The sequence below is a fragment of the Salvelinus alpinus genome, chromosome 7 (genome assembly GCF_045679555.1).
Source record: "Salvelinus alpinus chromosome 7, SLU_Salpinus.1, whole genome shotgun sequence".
Classification (NCBI taxonomy): Eukaryota; Metazoa; Chordata; class Actinopteri; order Salmoniformes; family Salmonidae; genus Salvelinus; species Salvelinus alpinus.
The window spans coordinates 61191962-61210531 of record NC_092092.1 but is presented as its reverse complement, the minus strand read 5'-3'; the positions used below and the strand labels follow the sequence as shown (position 1 = coordinate 61210531).

Below are 18570 nucleotides of genomic sequence, written 5' to 3'. Positions count from 1 at the left end.
CAAGGACCTAGGCACATTGACTTCCTGTCTCCTCTCAACTCTTCTCTTTCTCCCTCCATCCCCCTCTCCCAGTGTGATCATGACTGGGGCCTACAACAATTTCTTCCGGATGTTTGACCGGAACACCAACCGTGACGTGACCCTGGAGGCGTCCAGGGAGAGCAGTAAGCCTCGGGCCGTGCTCAAGCCTCGGCGCGTCTGCCAGGGCGGGAAACAACGCAAGGATGACATCAGCGTGGACAGCCTGGACTTCACCAAGAAGATCCTGCACACGGCCTGGCACCCCACGGAGAACATCATCGCCATCGCTGCCACGAACAACCTGTACATCTTCCAGGACAAACTCAACCAGGAGATGCATGGCTGAGAGAGAGAGCAGGAGGCTGGAGACACACACACTGATGCACACATTCATTCAGACAGTAAGCCAAGCAAGAACATGTAACATATGCACACACACACACACTCTCTCTCTAGTTGACAGGGAGATGCTGTAAAGACACACACTCCACAGTTCTCAGTCGATGGACTGGTCCACCCTAGGCCTAGACAGGGGGAGCTGGATAACCCAATAAGAATGATGCTGGGTTATGGTTTATGGAATTCTAAATCATGGATGTGTTGAATGTTGACCTCTGGATTGTGACTGATCTGATGGTGTTTGTTTTGCTATTGGTCATTTTTGCATTCTGAGGGGTTTGACCTCTTGACAGGAGGAGCTTTCACATGTCTGTCTTTTTCTGATCATCTGCCTCTTCTTCCCCTTCCTCCTCCCTCTGTTTCTGTACATGTCTGTGCTCAGTCCTCTCCTACAGTCTGGATTGATTCTTGACTTTGGTGTAAAAAACCCGTTGTGGTTCCTGGTGGTAACTAGTGGAAATGTTTGCGGAATGTTTGAAGTCTAATTATAGTTTTTTTGTTAAATCATGTTACATTTTTAAATTATCATTAATGATGATGGTAAAAGTGATGACAATGACAGTTAATGGTACACAAGACATTAGTCAGTAGGACATTGGGTTCCACAAGGCTGTCTGTCACACCTAGGTGACATTTAATCCTGATGTTTCAGTTGATTGTGAAGACTGCTGGGGAACTTGGCTGTGTCGTGCAACTTTGCAATGAAACACAAGGAATGAAGCAAAAATCAAGTCCAACAATCAAGCAAAAAATATGCTGCATGATGGATTTTTTTTATTTTTATCTAAATTTATCTAAATCTAAATACTGGCTGCCTTTCTAACCATAAACAGGCTGTAAAAAGGCTTCTGGAGCTCTGCCTCTACACAGCACTAGTTACCATAGACAACAACAAAGAGCTCTCCTTTTGTTTGTGTTTACCGGACACAAAAAGCATGTTTACCAGTGTTCAGTTTTACGGTGTACATTTGAAATGAAGCCCAAATAATACATAGGTTTTAAATGAAGATACTGAACCAGAGGTATGGGGAATGTTATCAACGTTGTAATCTAAACTGTTAAAGGAATGTTTTATTAACGTTCCAATCTAAACTGTTAAAGGAATGTTTTATTAACGTTCCAATCTAAACTTTTAAAGGAATGTTTTATTAACATTGTAATCTAAACCTTTAAAGGAATGTTTTATTAATGTTGTAATCTACACCTTTAAAGGAATGTTTTATTAACGTTGTAATCTAAACCTTTAAAGGACTGTTTTATCAGGGTTGTAATCTAAACCTTTAAAGTTATGATTTATCAGGGTTGTTATCTAAACCTTTAGAGGAATGTTTAATCAACGTTGTAATCTAAACCTTTAAAGGGCCTGAATGGTATCTGCTGTATATTCAACTCTTTTTGACATTTCTAGGTTTGTTGTTTCGGATCAAGAACCAAGAGTGCAGAGCCAATCATCTCTGACGATGGTGTTCATGGCAACAAGAGAGGGATTATTAAACTCTTCCCTCCAGCCTTTCAACAAATTCAGATTTTTTTTGAGAACAGTTATTGTTAATTTATATATATTTTTAACATCTGTCACTTGTGTTTGATTTCATGTCCTGCTGCCCTGGCATTGATTCACATATTTTGTGTTCATGTATTTTCAACGGGAAAAAGATCTCATGAACAATTACGAATATGTTAATGTTTTTTTTTTTTTCTTGAATAAAGATTTCAACAATATTGCATCCTAATGGGTTAGGGTTAGGCTGTGGTGTCTATTAAACTTCTGTAGCTGTTAAATCAATTCCAATATGATCACTATTCAATCAGTTAACATTGATGTATAGTGAGTGCTAATAATTTATTCTTTGCTGTTTGTGTACTTTATAGAAGTGTAGCTGCAACATGAGTCTTCATATGGATCAATACATTTGAACTACATCACTAAAACAGTCCCGGGGTGGATGAGTCTGTGTTGTAGTCTTGACCATCACCTAGTGGTAATACACTGTCATTACAACAATGAAGCCGAATCAGAACTTTGCATGTGTGATTGCAATAACCCTTTAGGAGAGGTTTACATTTCCATGATTGGTTTATTGGTCACGGTAGAGTAGAGGGTTACAATAGTGACATCACATCCTGTGACAGTGACCTCATCATTAGAGGCCTGCTGCAGACTGGAACTGTGGGATCAGATCAGAACAGAACCCCACACAGCAGGGAGGGACAACAAGGCACACCAGCAAAAATCTATTTGGACACAAGTGCACTTTGATACAGGTCAACTATCGGAGGTTGAATATGTCATTCTCTGTAAAGAGAAACGCTGACAGGATTTCAGTAGCCTATACGCTGCTAGGTTAATGTGGCATCAGAACTATTTACCAATGTGATTTGAATAGACAGGGCAATTAATATTCACAACATGAAGGGTCTCAACATGACAATGATTAAAGCTCAATATTTAAGGAGACAACTGGAACAGTTTACGTCCATTTGTTTCTCCATCATGATCTTATAATGAAAAACTATTTAAGAAAACAAAAAAAATATTCAAGAACTGTACAATTCTTTACAAGTACCTAAAATGAAACTGAATTCAGGCCTCAAACTGTTAAAAAAAGCAGTTCATTTTGAAAATACAATTCATACGTAAAACACAAACACTATTAAGTATTTTAAATGTAGTTAAAAAGTCCTACTTTTACTTCATATGTAAACAGACTTGATAAGTCAAACAGACAAAAACATTTCCAGTAAGGCCTAGATTCAATCAGATCGTTAACCAGTGGATGTTTTGGCGGTGTCGGAGGTGGAACTGTGTTGGAGCTGTCAAATCAGTGAGCGGCTGCTCTTGATCATTGTCACGAAGCCACACCCGTCCCACTCACGCTAGAAGTTCAGAATGAGAAAGTGAAGGCTATATAGAAATAATTACGCTCAAATTGAAAAATCATTCAACTAAATAATGAGGATTTCTATCAGCCTAATTGAGGTGTGGATTACATCTCATATTCCAGTGTTCAAACTTGTAAAACAAAGCTGCATGGGATTTCTCTTAATGCGACTCCATGCAGCCAATGGCAATGTCTGCTAGGTATAATACCAGGAGCCGCTTGTGGATTTGACAGCTCTGACACAGTTATGTGGGTGTCGGCTAGTGCGAATATGATGATCTAGCCCTTAGTGTCATGGATGCAAACGGCAGGACTATGTGGTTGAATGGCAGAATTAGACATTTGGACTGCATGTCAAGAGCAAGTCAATAAGCTTATTGACCACAATGTTGATCGGCATTGTCCCACACACTTTCTCAAACTTTGACAGACCGAAAACACTGTCTATGAATGAGGAGGTTGAGGTGGTGTGTGTATTTGTGTGGAAGTGATTGTGTTTGTGGTGTATGAAAGTGTAAAGTTAGTGTAAATTGTCTCCATCCTTTGTAATTCAGTGGTTTCGTTATGTTCTGTGATATTATCCTCTCCCACTATGACTCAGCAGCTATGAAAACACTCACACACTACGAACACTATGATTCAACTATGATTCTAAGCTGGTTTTACTAGTCTACAGTAGGGGCTCATAGAGCAGACACCCCCCCACTAGAAGCAGTTGAACCGCGGTACTGGGACTCCAGCATAGTGGAAAACACCCTGCAGAACCACAGACTTCTATAGGGAGACATAATGCATGTCTTACTGACAAACCTTTATGTGATTGTGTGTACATTCCCAGTGTACAATCCACATAGTGTACACTCACACTCCTGATAGTGGTCGACATGATGCATTACTTACAATCCATACTGGAATCAGTTCTCTTAGTGTACACTTACACACTGCACATAGTGTACACTTATACACTCCACATAGTGTACAGTCCTCTGCATTTATCCACCACTAGCCTTGGTCCACTCCTCCTCTGCCCTGTGTGGTCTGTGTCTCAGTGTCCTGCTCCAGCCGTGCGGTGAGGAAGGGGTTGAAGAAGAAGTCAAAGGCAAACTGCAGGGCCCCCTGGGCCGTGCGCCTCCAGTCGTGTTCTATCTTATACTGCCTGCCGCTGGGCACGCGGGCGTCCGCACACGTCAGACAGTGGATGGCCTTCAGCTCAAACACAGGCCACTTGGAGCCCAAGCGTCCTTCTAGAACCGTACTGAACTCTACCAAGCTGCCAGCGCTCAGGTGCAGCAGCACTGGGCCAAACTCACTACTGGCCCTCAGGACGATGTCCTTGGTGGCGTCCTCGTCCTCTATGATGGTCCCGTTCTTACTCTTCCTCTCCAGGGGCATGCCCAAGGTCACCTCGAACTTGTGGCGGTCGAAGTGCTTCACGTGGCACTCGTGCTTGGCCAGCTTTTTCAGTTTGCATAAGGGGTCTTCTGGAAAAGGTGCGGGAAGGGCCTGGTGAGGGGCAGTGGGGTCGGTGGTGTTTTCACAGAGGGGATAGGCCTCACCATAGAGACATCTCATCCAGTTCCCTACGAACACAGGAAGTAGGCCGATGACGGACTGGGCTCCGTTGTCGATGTCGGTAATGCGGGCGTATTTGAAGCGTCCCGTCCAGGTGACCCGGTGGCCCTCCAGGTGAGAACACAGGATCTGAGTTTGAGCCATGTTGTATTCCTTCCAGGCCTTGGGCCCACACAGGTTACTGTACTCCGGCCACGTGAGGGTGGAGTTATACACCTGTTCAACAAACATTCACATTTGATTTAACTTTATATTGAGATTGTTAATGTATTGCATTTAACGCTTTTCATACACTTAATGTATTCTTTATGTTGTTACATTTGAACACTGTAAATAGCACTCTGCTGTAAATAGCACTCTGCTGTAAATAGCACTCTGCTGTAAATAGCACTCTGCTGTAAATAGCACTCTGCTGTAAATAGCACTCTGCTGTAAATAGCACTCTGCTGTAAATAGCACTCTGCTGTAAATAGCACTCTGCTGTAAATAGCACTCTGCTGTAAATAGCACTCTGCTGTAAATATAACCTGTATTTTGTTTTAATTAGCGCTTTGGGCATAATGTAGCATAATGTAGCAAACTACTTCTTGTGATTACCTTCATGCCTTCTGAGCGGTAGACATACATCCAGCAGAACATCAACAAAGCACTTAGCCACACCAGGATGAGCTTTACCACGCTGCTCCGTGACAGGAACCGCACCACCGCCAGCGGGTTCAGGCTGACCCGCGTCCACAACCGCAACACCACCGGGACCGCGCACACAGTCAGAGTCACCAGCATCTTGGTGATCTCCAGAGCCATGAACCACTGGAGGACCTTGAAGAGCAACATGGCCGCCAAGCCCAAGGTGAGGACAGGCATTGCGAACAGAAAGAGGAGGTAGCCCGCACAGGTCCGAATCAGACCGATGGTGGAGGAGGAGTGGAGCAGGGCCAGGCAGAGCTCACACCAGACGAAGCAGACCATGTAGGGTACGAGGCAGAGGTAGGTGCCCCTGAAGCCCCTCCGCTGGGCCATGCGGAACAGCAGGTAGATCAGGTGCCCGTAGAGAAGACACGGCACGCCCACGTTCAGCGCCACCATCTCCCCTAGCGGCACCGTCACAAACGTTGTTCCTAACACCCGCAGGAACCAGACACTATCGGGTAATAGTTGTGTAAGGGCACAGACCCCCGATAAGACCTCTGTGAGCAGGGCGCGGCGGGCGAAGAGCTCAGCGGAGGCTTGGAGGCTGAGGAAGGAGGTGACGGTGAAGAACAGGGCCACGGTGGCCAGCTCGGAGCAGGGGATCCAGGTCTTGTCAGCCACGGGGAAGGAGAAGACCACGAAGACCACCGACAGCAGGAAGTAGAGGTAGGGCTCCAGGTGGGTCCAGCCGAAGTTACTCTCAGCTTGCTCTAGGTCCAGGCCGGGCTCGAAACGTAACAGCAGGTCTGTAAGGGCCCGGAAGTTCTCCCACGCCTTGGAGTTCTGGAAGCACAACACCAACAGCTCTTTACACACTGAACAATCATTATACAATGGGTGGTTTGGATGTCCCATTATTAAAGCCTCTCCTGCCCATGATATATGAGACAACATACACATGGCCACGTTCATATAAAGCGGCATCATTTACATCGTTACCTAGCAACCCACTACCACTACTACTTTTAAAACTACCTGTAAGTCATCATGGAGTTCTGGAAGAACAACACCAACAGCTCTCTACAGAACAAGAACAACACCAACAGCTCTCTACAGAACAAGAACAGCTCTCTACAGAACAACACCAACAGCTCTCTACAGAACAACACCAACAGCTCTCTACAGAACAAGAACAACACCAACAGCTCTTTACAGAACAAGAACAACAACAGCTCTTTACAGAACAAGAACAACACCAACAGCTCTTTACAGAACAAGAACAACACCAACAGCTCTCTACAGAACAAGAACAACACCAACAGCTCTCTACATAACAAGAACAACACCAACAGCTCTCTACAGAACAAGAACACCAACAGCTCTCTACAGAACAAGAACAACACCAACAGCTCTCTACATAACAAGAACAACACCAACAGCTCTCTACAGAACAAGAACAACACCAACAGCTCTATACAGAACAAGAACACCAACAGCTCTCTACAGAACAAGAACACCAACAGCTCTCTACAGAACAAGAACAACATCTCTCTACAGAACAACACCAACAGCTCTCTACAGAACAAGAACAACATCTCTCTACAGAACAACACCAACAGCTCTCTACAGAACAAGAACAACACCAACAGCTCTTTACAGAACAAGAACAACACCAACAGCTCTCTACAGAACAAGAACAACACCAACAGCTCTCTACATAACAAGAACAACACCAACAGCTCTCTACAGAACAAGAACAACACCAACAGCTCTATACAGAACAAGAACACCAACAGCTCTCTACAGAACAAGAACACCAACAGCTCTCTACAGAACAAGAACATCAACAACTCTCTACAGAACAAGAACAACACCAACATCTCTCTACAGAACAAGAACAACACCAACAGCTCTCTACAGAACAAGAACACCAACAGCTCTCTACAGAACAACACCAACAGCTCTCTACAGAACCACAACACCAACAGCTCTCTACAGAACCACAACACCAACAGCTCTCTACAGAACAAGAACAACTCTCTACAGAACAACACCAACAGCTCTCTACAGAACAACACCAACAGCTCTCTACAGAACAAGAACAACACCAACGGTTCTTTACAGAACAAGAACACCAACAGCTCTCTACAGAACAACACCAACAGCTCTCTACAGAACAAGAACAACATCAACGGCTCTCTACAGAACAAGAACACCACCAACAGCTCTTTACAGAACAAGAACAACAACAGCTCTTTACAGAACAAGAACAACATCTCTCTACAGAACAAGAACAACACCAACAGCTCTCTACAGAACAAGAACAACACCAACAGCTCTTTACAGAACAAGAACAACACCAACAGCTCTTTACAGAACAAGAACAACACCAACAGCTCTTTACAGAACAAGAACAACACCAACAGCTCTCTACAGAACAAGAACACCACCAACAGCTCTCTACAGAACAAGAACAACACCAACAGCTCTTTACAGAACAAGAACAACAACAGCTCTTTACAGAACAAGAACAACAACAGCTCTTTACAGAACAAGAACAACACCAACAGCTCTCTACAGAACAAGAACAACACCAACAGCTCTCTACAGAACAAGAACAACACCAACAGCTCTCTACAGAACAAGAACACCAACAGCTCTCTACAGAACAAGAACAACACCAACAGCTCTCTACAGAACAAGAACACCAACAGCTCTCTACAGAACAAGAACACCAACATCTCTCTACAGAACAACACCAACAGCTCTCTACAGAACCACAACACCAACAGCTCTCTACAGAACCACAACACCAACAGCTCTCTACAGAACAAGAACAACTCTCTACAGAACAAGAACAACTCGCTACAGAACAACACCAACAGCTCTCTACAGAACAAGAACAACACCAACGGTTCTTTACAGAACAAGAACACCAACAGCTCTCTACAGAACAACACCAACAGCTCTCTACAGAACAAGAACAACATCAACGGCTCTACAGAACAAGAACAACACCAACAGCTCTTTACAGAACAAGAACAACAACAGCTCTTTACAGAACAAGAACAACATCTCTCTACAGAACAAGAACAACAGCTCTCTACAGAACAAGAACAACACCAACAGCTCTCTACAGAACAAGAACAACACCAACAGCTCTCTACAGAACAAGAACAACACCAACAGCTCTCTACAGAACAAGAACAACACCAACAGCTCTTTACAGAACAAGAACAACACCAACAGCTCTTTACAGAACAAGAACAACACCAACAGCTCTCTACAGAACAAGAACAACACCAACAGCTCTCTACAGAACAAGAACACCAACAGCTCTCTACAGAACAACACCAACAGCTCTCTACAGAACCACAACACCAACAGCTCTCTACAGAACAAGAACACCAACAGCTCTTTACGCACTGAACCACAAATCCTATAGCTGTCATGGAATAACTTACCATAGCAGTTACATACTACTAACCATTTTCATTCTGTTTTTCAAGAAAACACCAAAGGTCAAGTACTCCCTAAATGAGAGTACTTGCTAGTTTGTTACAGGTTAACGACAGGTTATCCTCTTTCAGTTCCTCTGCTCTAAGGCCAGAGCCGTGTGAAGGGTATCCCACCTGGAAGATGCGCAGTGTGCAGATGACCATGGAGAACAAGGACAGGTAGAAGATGAGCAGGGGGATGAGAAAGATGAAGAAGTCGATGGTGAGGTTGCTGATGATGAAGAAGAAGATGAGAGCGTTGACGTGGTGCGTGGGGATGAGGGCACTGAGCCACTGCATGCCTGCCCGGGACGCCCAGTTAATCAGGTGCTCCTTGATCTCCAACAGGGCGTGTAGGGGGAACTTCAACACCTAGGGCAGAGGCAGGGGGAGAGAAAGGGAGGTGGAGAGGGAGTGACAGAGAGCGAGAGAGAGACAGAGAGAGAGAGAGGGTAAATCCATGAGCAAGATAATTACGTCTGTGTGTGAAGATGTTATAAACACATGCAATCCCAGAGAGATAAAAAGGTTCAGACCTTCTTGTGAAGGGGCAAGGCGTCTGGGTTCTTCACAGCTTCATCATCGTCATCGTCACCGCCGTCCCCAGCCATGGTGGGAGAGGGGGGGATGCCCTGAGCGTACTTCTTAGTGGTCTCTACAAAGTCATCCAGACCCACGTCATAGCAACTAGCTGCAGAGACACAGAGAGAGAGAGGTAGTCCTTACTCACTATTACATTACCTTTCCATTTGATCCTATAACACAAACACACACCAACCTTTGCTGGTGACGAGGCTCTCCAGAACTCTCCTCTGTTTCTGCATAGAGCTGGATATGGGGCCCTGGGAGGCAGCGTCATCTTGGGGTGGAGGAATTACAGAGAAACACAAAGTTTTTACTAAATGTGTACCTTTTGGTAACCCTGAAATAGCAGAGGTTCTCTTGTTGTCTTCTCGTTTGAGTTGAAAGTTGGTTGTCTCCCCCTTGCTAGTTAGCTGGCTAACATAGCCAATAAGCTAGCTAGCCTTTTAGATTCCCACATCTCCATGTGAAATAATCAGATTTATAATTAAATAATATGCTCTGGTAAATATAATATTATTGTACTTGCCAGTGTAACCTACAACATTATCCCAGTTTGATATGCTTCTTGAATGTAGGCGACTCCAGGTGACTACTTTTTCTTCAGTAGTCACCTGGAATGCATTTCAATTAACAGGTGTGCCTTGTTAAAAGTTAATTAGTGGAATTTATTTCCTTCTTAATGCATTTGAGCCAATCAGTTGTTTTGTGACAAGGTAGGGTTGGTATACAGAAGATAGTCCTATTTGGTAAAAGACCAAGTCCATATTATGGCAAGAACAGCTCAAATAAGCAAAGAGAAACAGTCCATCATTACATGAAGGTCAGTCAATCCGGAACATCATTTTAGTATACTGGAAACGAACGGTATCCTTTCAGTTGAGCGTACTAGCTTGTCACCTGTCTACTGGAAGTTGATGCTGTTGCTATGCAACTTCTTGCTAGCTAGTTAGCGCAACAAATTACATTATACGACTTCGGATGTGTTCTTAAATTCAATTTGGAGTGCCAGAGTGTGCTCGTAAATTCAGAGCGCTGTCAGGTTGTCCGTTTGTAAATTCAGAGAGCACACTGGACGCTTGGGCCGAGGAGTAGGGTTGATTTGAGCGTTCTGACCTAACAACGGCAGTCAAGCACCCAAGCTAACGTTGGCTAGCTTCTTACAGACACAAATGAGACCACTCTGACCATTTTACTCACCCTAGCAGAGATGGTTAGGCAGTTGTCATGTTATCTAGAGTGTTGGTGACTAACTGTGCTGCTGGCAACAATTTAATTACACTTTTTTTGCAGACGTTTACTGACATCGGCCACATTCAATGGGTGTTGAACGCTCGTAAATTCACTTTTCTGCGCTCTGGTACACTCAGACGAGTGCTCTGAAATCGGAGTAGATTGCCGGAGCGAATTTACGAAACCACCCGAATGTCCATTGAGAACGCACAATGACTATTCCATTCAGCTAAGCTAAGAATGACGGGAATAATCATGTCAACAAATGTTGGGTAGTTAGTTAGATAGCCTATAGTTAATATCCTGGCAATTTTGATGTATAAGTAGCCAACTAACGTTAGGTTGCTAGCTAACATACCGGTACATACTGCTGTAATGATATGCTATTTAGTTCGTAAGGACAATGTAGCTAACAAATTGTCAGTCAACATAACGTGTAAGGTAACTTATTTGAAAAGTCAATACTTTATTTCATTGTTCAACATTTTCTTAACATTTGTCATAATTAGTTAAAGCAATGAATTTGTTTGCGCTCTCGTACTTCGGCTGCATATTTTCCGCCATTTTCTTCAAATCTGAAAATGGTGTGAAGCCACGCCCATTTCCTGAAAAATTGCGTCATGGGCCCTAAAGTACGAAATAGTGTCCTCTGTATACTTCATATTTTAGCGAGTTTAGTACGACATCCGGAAGCTTTTCGCATACTGACTATATCCATACTATGACCAATAACCATACTATATACCCAATTCACATCACAAATACTACAGTTAGTGCGGTTAGTATGAGTATTCGAAGACATCTCAACATCAACTGTTCAGAGGAGACTGCGTGAATCAGGCCTTCATGGTCCAATTGCTGTAAAGAAACCACTACTAAAGGACACCAATGAGAAGAAGAGAATTGCTTGGGCCAAGAAACGAGCAATGGTGTAAATCTGTCCTTTGGACTGATGAATCCAAATTTTTTGTTCCAACCGCCGTGTCTTTGTGAGACACAGAGCAGGTGAACGGATGATCTCTGCATGTGTGGTTCCTACCGTGAAGCATGGAGGAGGAGGTGTGGCGGTGCTTTGCTGGTGACACTGTTAGTGATTTATTTAGAATTCAAGGCAGACTTAACCAGCATGGCTACCACAGCATTCTCCAGCAATACGCCATCCCATCTGGTTTGGGCTTAGTGGGACTATCATTTGTTTTTCAACAGGACAATGACCCAAAACACACCTCCAGGCTGTGTAAGGGCTATTTGACCAAGAAGGAGAGTGATCATGCTGCATCAGATGACCTGGCCTCCGCAATCACCCGACCTCAACCCAATTAAGATAGTTTCGGGATGAGTTGGATGCACAGACGCCATGCACTGAAACAATCAGTTGGACTGCAGAGTGAAGGAAAAGCAGCCAACAAGTACTCAGCAAATGTGTGAACTCCTTCAAGATTGTTGGAAAAGCATTCCAGGTGAAGCTGGTTGAGAGAATGCCAAGATTGTACAAAGCTGTCATCAAGGCAAAGGGTGGCTACTTTGTAGAATCTAAAATCTAAAACAGTTTTTTGGTTACTACATGATTCCATATGGGTTATTTCATAGTTTTGATGTCTTCACTATTTATCTACAATGTAGAAAATAGTAAAAATAAAGAAAAACCTTTGAATGAGTAGGTGTCCAAACTTTTGACTGGTACTGTATGTCATGTCAGTACAGTACCTGGCTCAGTGTTGACGTGTTCCACGTTCTCCAGCATCTCAGACACTGCCACCCTTCTCTTCTTCTCTGGGTTGAGCTTCCAGTACATGACCAGAGCAGCCTTCCTCACTCCTCTCTCAAATCTTGTCTCCGTACACAGCTTCTTCACCTCCTCAAAGTTCTCTGACGTGATGCCTAATGGTAACCACAAACTCAACCTTAATGCCTCATAATAAACGCCATGCACTGAAACAATCAGTTCAACATTCCCAATGACAGTTGACTCTTGATAAGTTCTTATCGTTTAAGTGCATACTCCATTTAATTGCACACTACTTTTTCAGACGCAATTCAAAAATATTATCTTGATTTGCTCTAGTTCGCCATACTGTTCCAGGGTGAAGTTTCCCCTAGGTACAGATCTAGGATCAGCTTCCCCTCCCCCAAATTGTAACCTTAACCATTAGTAGGGGGAAATGCTGAACTGATCTAAGATCAGAGTTTAGGGGTAACTACACCCTACACCTAACCATGCTTCCTGTTAGTGGTTTAGGCCGCGCCCCCTCACCTTTCCTGGTTGCTAGGCAGCGCTGTAGCATCTTGACTGCGTCCTTGCGGCCCTGTTTGGTGGCCTGCACCAGCCAGCTCACTGCTGTACAGTTGTTCACCTCCTCATCTCTCTCCTCAGCCAGGGCCAAGTAGTACCGGCCCATCTACACACAGACAATATATATCACCTACAATATGTGCACATTCAAAGAAACTTGCCAGATGTGGGACGATGCAAACAATTCTAATCACACTAAATGAATCTGCAGTTCTGCCCACACTGACAATGGGTCCTTATGAAGACCCGTTGTAGTTCATATGTTAGGACTATTCATGTTTGCTCTGGTGGTCTCTCTGAGGTAGACTATGGGTAATACTCACCCTACTCTGGGATTTGGCATCTCCAGACTTGGCCCTCCCCTCCAGCTCCTCCACACTCAGCTCCTCCTCTGGCTCCTCTACACAGAGACACAACACCCATCTATTCATCATGATGGTTATTGGCACAAGGTTATTACATGGTGACCGGCAGCATTGATACATACAGTAACAGATGTTGCATAGCATTTTAGGAAACAACAGATGCATACAGTATGACTCACACAAACAGTAGCAGTCTTGAGCAGTTGTGTTATTCATTAAGAGCAGGATGTTCCTTCCTGTAGACAGATGCTAACTGCGCACAACAACTGTCACTGAACAGAGCCCACTTCAGTAGCGCCCCCCCCAACAGACAGTCTCTCTAACCGTTACTGACACCTGTCCTTCTTCCCATCTCTAATACCGTTTGTGTATTTGTAAAGGAAACATCCACCCTTTTCAACATCAAATTCATCATCTCCAGCAACATCATCATCTGTTTTGGAGTCAAAGAGCAGAAGATACATGTTTCAGATGAAATCACTGATGACATCATCTGATGTGCATGATCGTGATTTTAAAGAACTATGAGCAGGCAAATGTTGGTCAAATGTGTTTTAGAGCCCTTGTTATACTATATAGGCTAAGTGAGGTCTTTCTGTACTGTATAAAGCTTCTAGAGGTGGTAAATCTGTGTTGTGTCACTAAGGAGCAGAGGGAACCGTCCGCATGTGCTGTGCTTCTACATGCATCCAGTTCCTTCCCTTACAAGCCATCGATTCCTGGCAGCATTGTGGACCTAGCCCAGCCCTGCGCCTCAGCCCTAAAATAACAGTTTATTTAGCTCACTCAACATCTACTTCTCACCCCCTGGCACTGACACGACACCAACACGTTTATCACAAATACGTGGTATGGTTATTATTGTTGTTTGAGCTTTGGTGTGTTGTAATGTGTTGTGTTGTAATGTGTTGTGTTGTGTTGTAATGTGCTGTGTTGTAATGTGCTGTGTTGTAATGCGCTGTGTTGTAATGCGCTGTGTTGTAATGTATTGTGTTGTAATGTAATGTGTTGTGCTGTGTTGTAATGTATTGTGTTGTAATGTAATGTGTTGTGTTGTAATGTAATGTGTTGTAATGTGTTGTGTTGTAATGTAATGTAATGTGTTGTGTTGTGTTGTAATGTGTTGTGTTGTGTTGTAATGTGTTGTAATGTATTGATGTGTTCTTTTGTAAAGTGTTGTGTTCTTTGTAATGTGTTGTGTTGCTGTCACGCCTGCTCCCGCTTTTCCCCCCCTGGCGCCCAACGGCGCCAGGCTCCCCTGTATTACGCACTCCTGCCACCATCATTACGCACACACCTGCCTTTTCCCGTCACGCACATCAGCGTATTATTGGACTCACCTGGACTCAATCACCTGTTTATTACCTCCCCTACATTTGTCAGTTCCCCATCTCGGTTCCCCGCTGCTGCATTGATTGTGGAATGTCGTTGTTTTGCCCGTGTGCTGACGCTGGGGCTGTCTTGTTTCATGTCTGTTCTTCATTAAATGTTGACTCCCTGTACCTGTTTCTCATCTCAGTCGTTGGTCCTTACAGTTGCAGTGTAATGTATTGTGTTGTAATGTGTTGTGTTGTAATGTGTTGTGTTGTAATGTGTTGTGTTGTAATGTGTTGTGTGTGTCTCTTTGGCTGTACTCACCTGGCTGAGCTACTGAAGCCTGTCGTAGAGGGGTAGTAGGGGGGCTGACCGGGGTATCTCCAGCAGCACCAGCCCCCCTCCTCTCCTCAGCTGACCGGCTGGCAGTATTGAGCTGGGATCGTCCTGCCTGGGAGACAGGCCTGATGGGCTGTCGCAGGGGGGAGGCAGGAGGGGTGGAGAGGGAGGGCGAGGAAGGAGAGAGAGGGGGACCAGGAATAGAAGAGGAGGAAGATGAGACCGGAGAGGTCGGGATGGATGGGGTGGATATAGGCAGGTTCAAGGTGGGTCTAATGCCTTGGGTAGATTTAGGGGTAGCTGGGGGAGGGGAGGTGGGGCTAGGTTTCAGGGTGGTTGGGGTGCTGGGGGGTGACGGTTCCATGTCTGAAAGACAGAAGAGGATAAAATAGTTTAAACTCGGCCTGGTGTAAATAACATTGAACTTTTATAGATGGAGCTTTTCAGAATCATTCAAAAATCTTGTCAGTAATCAATCAAGGAAGGGACAACGATGCATGAGGGGCGTGCCAGCTGGAAGCGAGGGTCTGTTGACACAGCTGCAGCAGAGTGTGGCCAGGGGAGAGGAGAGAGAGAGTGGCCACATTGTCAATGTGAGGAGGACACCTGGTGCAGTGACACAACAGCTGCATGACACACTCTGCTCTTCTGCTCCAATCATTCAACTGTCACTGTCTAAGGGAGCCCATAGCTTCCCTTCAGGACAAAGTGCTAAGACATGTCTCTCAACCCCAAAACATGGCGCTGTGTCAGTTTCACTGCCTTTCTTGTCCCCCAAATTGCCATATGGTCCAAGTTCAGCTATCCCAGCCAAACTCTAACCAATAAATTGCCTAAACACCAATTCTACTTCAGACAGCATGAAGATGCTAGCACAATAAGAGGAGGGTGACAAGCTGGTTGGCATGCAAGAGCTTGAGTGACCATGACGTGCTTTGCTGCAATGCTGGGGATCTCCCCCAAGCCAATGACTCCACCAGTAGGAAAGTCATTCAATAACAAAGCTAATAAGCAAATGACAGGTGAATCAATGTTTTAGAATGCATTATTAAAAGTTGGTGACCAGTTTAAAATCTAGTGGAAAACACAATAATATATTATACAAATATGCATTTAGCAAATGCGTTTATCTATAGCGCCTTATGCAGACACTCGTTTTAAAATCTATTCTTCTGTCAACGACAAAGGAACCATAAATATGACCACGAGCTGGCAGTTCTGACTATGGTACAACCCGTGGTGGAAAAATTACCCGTCATACTTGAGTGAAATAAAAAATACCTTAATAGAAAATGACTCAAGTAAAAGTGAAAGTCACTTAAGTAAAAGTCTAAAAGTATTTGGTGTTAAATATACTTAAGTGTCAAAAGTAAGTCTAAATTATTTCACATTCCCTATATTAAGCAAACCAGATGGCACAATTGTTTTACATTTACTTTTTTACAGATAGCCAGTTGCACACCAACACTCGGACATCATTTACAAACAAAGCATTTGTGTTATTGAGTCGATCTGATCAGAGGCATTAGGGATGACCAGGGATGTTCTCTTTATAAGTGAGTGAATTTGACTATTTTCCTGTACTGCTAAGCATTCCGAATGTAACGAGTACCTTTGGGTGTCAGGGAAAATCTATGTAAAAAAGTACATTATTTTCTTTAGGAATGTAAACGTAAACATAAAAAAAAATGTAATATTAAAGTAAAGTACAGATACCCCCAAAAACTACTTAAGTAGTACTTACATTTTTTTTTTTTTTTACACCACTGAGTACAGCATGTCCAAAACAAAAATGTCAGCTTTATTCTCTCACCTTTGCAGTCAAAGACTCAATCAGTGTTTCGTCTAGTCGATAAGACTCTGTTAGAAATGTCCAGTTTAAGTTGTTCAGGGCCTCGTCATCTCACTTTTGACAACTCCGTTCCACAAGCGCATCTGTGATTAAACTCTACTTATATGGATGAGAGGGAACTCCTTCAGCTCTACAGACATTATAAACGCCCACTTTCTACTCCGCCTATGATTGGACGTTCTCATTGACTCCTTCGTTTTCTCTTAATTTCATTGGCTACAGAAACAGGAAGTCGAACCATTTCCCGAGCTTTCTCTTTCAGCCATCACCAGTAGATAATCGAAATGCCTCTGGTTCAGAGAATACGGTAATTGGCTGATGACATTTGTACATCTTTTCGTGGTTTGATGTGCCATAACCTACATGCATCGATAAGCACTAAACCTCATACGTTCAGTTACGCGTAAAATTGGGAATGCTTCAGTCACATCATGTCATAAGAATTTACATTGTAAATGAATGTCCAGAGCCTTTATCTTTTCATGTAAACGTTCCACTCAAATTTGCATAGCTCCTACCTCCTTGCTCGTTAGCTCTTCCTGGTTACATCATTTGTTGTGGCTGTCTCCTTGGTCGCAGGTCTAAGTGCATTTCTAATATCCCGCAATGAACCTTGAGCTGCCGCAGAGCCGGGCGACAGTCACAGAGGTCTCTCCTATCTCCCTCCACGGGTTCGCTCTCGTCCGGGTGCCCAGCTTGGGGGCGGGGTGTGAACCGGGGAGCCGCGACATTGCACCTGGCTCCGGAGTGATACAGGTGTTATGCCGAAAATCTCCCCCCTGCCAGAGTTCACCCCCCCCCTCTAATTTCCTTAATTTTGTGACTAGAGTCAAATACTTTGTGGCACACATCAGAGTCAAACACTTTCTATAGAACAAACTTCACGTCAGGATAGGCAACCGAAATTAATTATTAATGTATGTGCGTTATTTAACATAGAGGGAGTAAAATGTTGGCAAGCAATAAACACACACAACACCGGACGAGGATGGGACAACGCCACCTGTCACCTTCATCGTTGGGGTACATGTCACCTTGTCCGTCCAGAATGTGGATGGTCAGCAGAGGTAGGTCGGGGATGCCAACCTTTATTTTGGGGTCACCACTTGTGGATCTGCCACTGCAATAGGCTACATTAAGACAAAAGGCCAATTCAGATGTTATTTCCTTTTGCAGTTAATTTCATAATGTGTTGACTCAGATCTGATAACCATCTACTGCATTTAATTTTTTATTTAGCTTCTCAGAATTGTATGCGTCCCCACAGAGTCTGACCCTCATGGTACCAGTGAGTCCTACCTGGGTCAGTTGACCTCAGAGACAAGACCTGAACTGCAGTCTAATGGTAAGAGCAGCCCATTTACAACAATGTTAAACCTGCATCACTTTATATTGATGATGATTGTGTGTGTTCGTCTGCATATTCACAACAGCACCTCCACAGCCCCTCCTGCTCCAGGACGACATGTCATCCCTCCATACCAGTGTGGAGCTCCTCACGGGGAACCCCACAGCCCTGCCACCCAGCCCCCGTCTCCCCTCCCTCCCCTGGGCCTGATGGTGTCCCTGGAGCCCTGTCTGCTGCTGGAGG

The 18570-nt window shown here is 44.2% G+C and overlaps 3 protein-coding genes across 8 annotated transcripts in view; 2 read left to right on the top strand and 1 right to left on the bottom strand.

Annotated features, from left to right (window-relative positions):
• The window catches only part of LOC139581405 (serine/threonine-protein phosphatase 2A 55 kDa regulatory subunit B gamma isoform-like), a 33837-nt gene extending 31695 nt beyond the window's left edge, over window positions 1-2142 (top strand). For all 5 annotated transcript variants that reach the window (XM_071411135.1, XM_071411134.1, XM_071411133.1 and 2 more), the window contains one exon: window positions 73-2142. In XM_071411135.1, coding sequence (XP_071267236.1) covers window positions 73-367 — 295 coding nt within the window. In that variant the 3' untranslated portion in view covers window positions 368-2142. The remainder of the gene's footprint in view (window positions 1-72) is intronic.
• Window positions 2143-2478: 336 nt separating this feature from the next.
• On the bottom strand, window positions 2479-17712 carry LOC139581404 (wolframin-like). 2 transcript variants are annotated; one of them, XM_071411131.1, is made up of 10 exons: window positions 17498-17712; window positions 15113-15493; window positions 13433-13509; window positions 13071-13215; window positions 12524-12697; window positions 9780-9860; window positions 9538-9692; window positions 9137-9373; window positions 5472-6347; window positions 2479-5090 (listed from the first exon to the last, which is right to left on the bottom strand). In XM_071411131.1, exons 2-10 carry the CDS (start codon window positions 15489-15491, stop codon window positions 4305-4307), a joined length of 2910 nt encoding a protein of 969 aa, XP_071267232.1. In that variant the 5' UTR covers window positions 15492-15493; window positions 17498-17712; the 3' UTR covers window positions 2479-4304. The 2 variants fall into 2 exon arrangements, with proteins under 2 accessions (XP_071267232.1, XP_071267231.1); XM_071411130.1 differs by lacking the exon at window positions 17498-17712 and adding an exon at window positions 16941-17085.
• Window positions 6552-8933, top strand: LOC139580265 (probable cyclin-dependent serine/threonine-protein kinase DDB_G0292550). The gene is made up of 3 exons (XM_071408815.1): window positions 6552-7929; window positions 7971-8073; window positions 8135-8933. Exons 1-3 carry the CDS (start codon window positions 6552-6554, stop codon window positions 8931-8933), a joined length of 2280 nt encoding a protein of 759 aa, XP_071264916.1.
• Window positions 17713-18570: the final 858 nt, after the last annotated feature.